This window comes from Carlito syrichta, unplaced genomic scaffold (genome assembly GCF_000164805.1).
Source record: "Carlito syrichta isolate Samal-C Ts95f unplaced genomic scaffold, Tarsius_syrichta-2.0.1 Scaffold313978, whole genome shotgun sequence".
NCBI classification, from domain to species: Eukaryota; Metazoa; Chordata; class Mammalia; order Primates; family Tarsiidae; genus Carlito; species Carlito syrichta.
Genome location: NW_007258074.1, coordinates 800,388 through 804,530, shown reverse-complemented (window position 1 = coordinate 804,530; position 4,143 = coordinate 800,388). Strand labels below are relative to the sequence as shown.

The 4,143-nt window shown below is 53.2% G+C and overlaps 1 protein-coding gene across 1 annotated transcript in view; it reads right to left on the bottom strand.

Moving 5' to 3' along the window:
* Positions 1-4,143, bottom strand: part of KSR1 (kinase suppressor of ras 1) — a 162,437-nt gene that overhangs the window by 19,362 nt on the left and 138,932 nt on the right. Inside the window, 4 exon segments of the mRNA XM_021718892.1 lie at positions 615-677; positions 680-694; positions 1,173-1,214; positions 3,962-4,130. Coding sequence (XP_021574567.1) covers positions 615-677; positions 680-694; positions 1,173-1,214; positions 3,962-4,130 — 289 coding nt within the window.

The following is a 4,143-nucleotide window of genomic DNA, read 5'->3' as shown; positions in this document are numbered from 1 at the left end:
CTCCCAAAGGCGCGGGATTACAGGCTGAGCCACCGAGCCCGGCTTTGTTTGTTTTAACAGAAATATAGTTCCTTCCTCTCCCCCCAACATATCTTCAGGGTAAAATGGATCCATCTGGAAGAAGAGCCATATTTTCCCAATGTTTGGGGGTAACCACTGTATGCATCCTAGCGCTAGTAACCAGAGAGGCCCTGGGAGGGGAACACCAGAGCAGAGCAGGTGTGACGTGCAGGGGCAGCTCAGCTATCTACAAGAAGTCTCCATGATGCCAGGCTCAGGCCCTGACTGCCACCAGCCTGCACATGCCTAAGCAAAGCTGTACGGTCAGTCTCATAAGGACTCACAAATGCTCCAAACCAGCCTCCTAATGGAGCAGGTTGGGGAAGAAAAAAGCCTGGAACAACAAAATACCGTGACTTCAAGACAGTGCTGTTTAACTCAAGAAAAAAAACAGTTAGCTATAGTCTGTCTAAAACGCCATTATGCCTGTCTCCTTCAGGCAGAGAAAAAAAACACAGATCCTATAAATTACATGGGGGCAGGAACATGGTCAAACGCAAAGGCTGGCACATTGTAGGTGTGCAAAACTATTTTGTGGCAGGGCATCAATGAACTGTCTTGTTGAATGGAAAGTTTTTCTTCCTTTAAACGTTTGGCAATAAGGCAGCATCGTTGGGATGGCCAGCAGATGGCACTGTGCGGGAAGGCTGGGAAAGATGAAACCCGCTGAATAAATGAAGCTTGCAGACCTTCCCAAAGGGGTTTCCACTTCCGTAAGGCAAGGTGGTCATTTCCCATCATTGCACAGGGGAGGATACAGAGGCAGATACTCGCTCCTAAGGCATTAGCAAAAATTCCTGTCCCCTATTCTGCAAACCTGCGTTCTAGCCCTACTTCAGTCACCTCCTGGCTGTGTGATCTGGAACCAGTAGCCTGCAGGCTCTGTGCAAGAGGCTGGACAGGATGGATTCCAGGGTCCCTCCCAGTAAGAACTGCCCACAGAAGGGGCACATATCCAGGACATGCGCCCTGACCCTCCCCAACCTCAATGGGTAGTCAGCTCCCAGAACAGACAATGGAGGGAGACTGGAGTACCTCCAAAGCTGCCCAGGAGAGGGTGCGCAGGTGAACTGGATGCAAGGACAGTTAGTGGAACCATGCAAAAGACTCACCTGGGAAGATAAACTGCTGTCTATGATGAATGAAGGAGGCAGCTTTAAACAGAAAAGGAGGCGAGTCACACACAGAACAGCCCACACAGCAAGGGAGGGGGCACAGGCATTGCTTCGGAGACTGGGGTGGGTGACTGGGCGGGACAACTCTGCCCCACCTGCCCTACTCCAGGTGGGCCTGGCACGGACAGGATGAGCCATGCAGGAAGGAGGGTAAGAGCAGGGAGAAAATGGGCCCTGGCAGGAGGCTTCAGGAGCCAAGGGCCTGTGCTGAAGGACCAAGGTTTTGAGACCAGCCTCAGCAGCAGAGACCTAGCCAGCATACTGCTCTGAAATGCACGTGAGCCCAGGAGGGCAAACTACAATGCTCCTGAAAACGCTGGACAGTGCTGTGGCAGAATGGCCTTTCCCTCTCGGCTCTGCCTGGTAATTACCCCCACTGGCTCAACCTCACCACCCCTACAAAAAAAATCAGCTATTTTTTTTTTTAGTTGGAGTCTCACTCTGTTCTCCAAGCTAGAATGCAGTGACACACGCCCACCACAGCCTCGACCTGCTGGGCTCAGGCGAGCCTTCTGCTTCAGCCTTCCGACAAGCTGGAAATACAGGCAGGCACCACCATGCCCAGTTAATTTTTTGATTTATTGTAGAGATGAGGTCTCACCAAGTTGCCCAGGCTGTCTCGAACCCATGGGCTCAGGCAAGCCTCTCACCACGGCCTCCTAAAGTGCTGCGATTATAGGCTGAGCCACTGCACCTAGCCTCAGCTCTCTCTTTAAGGTTTAGCTGGGTGTGGTGGTTATGCCTATAATTCCAACACTTTGGGAGGCCGGGGTGGAGGATCACATGAGCCCAGGAGTTTGAGACCAGCCTGGGCAACATAGCAAGACCTCTTATCTACCAAAAAATAAAGTTTTTTTAAGGTGAGGAGGGAGACAAAAAGAGACAAACCAGGGTTCTAGAATCTGACACAGCATGTCCTGGCCTCAATCCTGCCACTGACAAGGCTCTGGGACCTTGGGGGTTGGTTAATCGCTTTAGCTAACTATAAGATGGGGGTATAAACACAGCCATTTGCTGCATGACAGTTTGAATCAACAATGGAAGGTGTATCTGACAATGGCCCCATGAGAGTACAATGGAGCTGAACAATTCCTATTGCCCAGTGACATGGGAGCTATCGTATACCAGAGTACAAGGCATGTCTCATACGTCTGTGGTGATGCTGGTGTAAACAGACCTCCTGGGCAGCCAGCTTATACAGACAGGTTCACCACATTCAATTATGCGCAGAACAGAATCTTTGAGAAAGTTTCTTCCCTGGATGAACCACCAGGCTGCCCATGAGTCTGGGTGGAAGGGTTAGCCTGTCACTGCTGTCATGACCTGGAGAGAGTAAGGCCTCTGTGAAGCAACAATAAGGGCCCAGGCCGGTGACATCAGGGAAAGCAGAGAAGGTCTGGCTGATATCACAAAAAAAGCTTTTCTGTGACTGTTGTTTTTCAAACAGGCCTCTCCTTTAGAAAAATCCAAACTGGGAGGTTTAGCACATAAAGGCAGAGTAGAAGGGGAGAGGAGGTTAATCAAGTGGGCCATCGCCTGACTGCAGGGAGGGACGGGTGTGCTCAGGACAGCATGTTAGTGTCAGGAGAAACCCAGCCACGTGCAAATCGAGGTGAAAGGACAGACAAAAGAGATTTCTACAAAATCTCAGTCTCTCGGCACCCCCAAAAGAAGTCCCTGGAACCTAGGCGAGGTGGGCCCAGAGTCTGCCTGGCCTCCTGGTCGTCATGTGTGGCCTGAGGTGGGGTTCCCTGGCACAGGAGAGCTGCCTCTATCCTCTTGGGCCTGCAGCCCCAGGGACAGTGACAGCGACCTGGACTCCATGGGCTGGAGATGGCCTGTGGTTGGGTCTGGAGCAAACCGGAGTGTCACAGCTGCCCTCCTTCCTCCAGGACTGAAAAGTACAGTAAACTGAGGGTTGAGCTCAACTGTGAGGAGCTACCAGCGAGGCTGAGGCAGCCGCTCAGTCCCAGCACGGCAAGTGGGCCTTGCGCTGCTCCTTGGAGAGGTAAACAAACCCCCGGCAGGCCCACAGCTAAGGGCGGGAGAGGGTGGGAGCCTGACCTCTTCCCATGATGCTAGCGGTGGCGCTAAGGTAGAGTCAGAGGTCAGTCCTGGCTCAGGTCTGCTCTGCACTCCTGTAGGACTCAGTGTCCTCATCCACACAATGGGGACAGCCCAATTCCAACTTTGCATGGTTTCCTGGTTTTATGCAAAGGAACCGAGAGGACTTCTAGAAGGAACTTATCCAGATCATGGAGCGGGGTAAGCAGCAGGGCCCAGATTCCTTCTCTTAGGCCTTCGGGCTTCCTATGTTGCCTGCCATGCCTCCGGGGAGCTCAGAGGCCAGCCCTGGGAGAGCGCTGCTCTGGGAAGGCCAGCCTTGGGAGAACACTGCTCTGGGAAAGCCACCTTCCACACAGGAAGGCAGCGTGGGGATGACTTTATGTCAGATGGACTTGGGTTTGCTCCTTGTTCTGCTGCTTCTCGGCTATATGACTCAGGGCAAGCCCCCTCTCTGACCCTCAGTGTTCCCATCTGTAAAATGGGGTGCACCACCAGCATCCCCCTCAGAGCTCTTGTGTTTGAGGAACTCAACAAGTGTTCCACAAACATCATCTCCTAGTGGCAGCAGTGTTTGACCTTGAACCTGCAGACCTTAAGTCTGCTGAGAAGGGGGATGTGACCGCAACCCTGAGAACCCAAAAAGCCCGGGGATGTGGTACCTGGGAAGTTGAACCTGCTGTCCCGCTGGCCAGGTGAGGGATTGGGGGGCGTGGTGGCGCTGGAAGGGTTGGATGAGGTTGGGAAGGGCGCTGGCGAGGATGGCGTGGAGGAGGTGGTGGACGATGGGTTGCTGCTGGAGTCCAGGTGGTTCATGGCTGGAGGATGCTCCTGCAGGACCAGA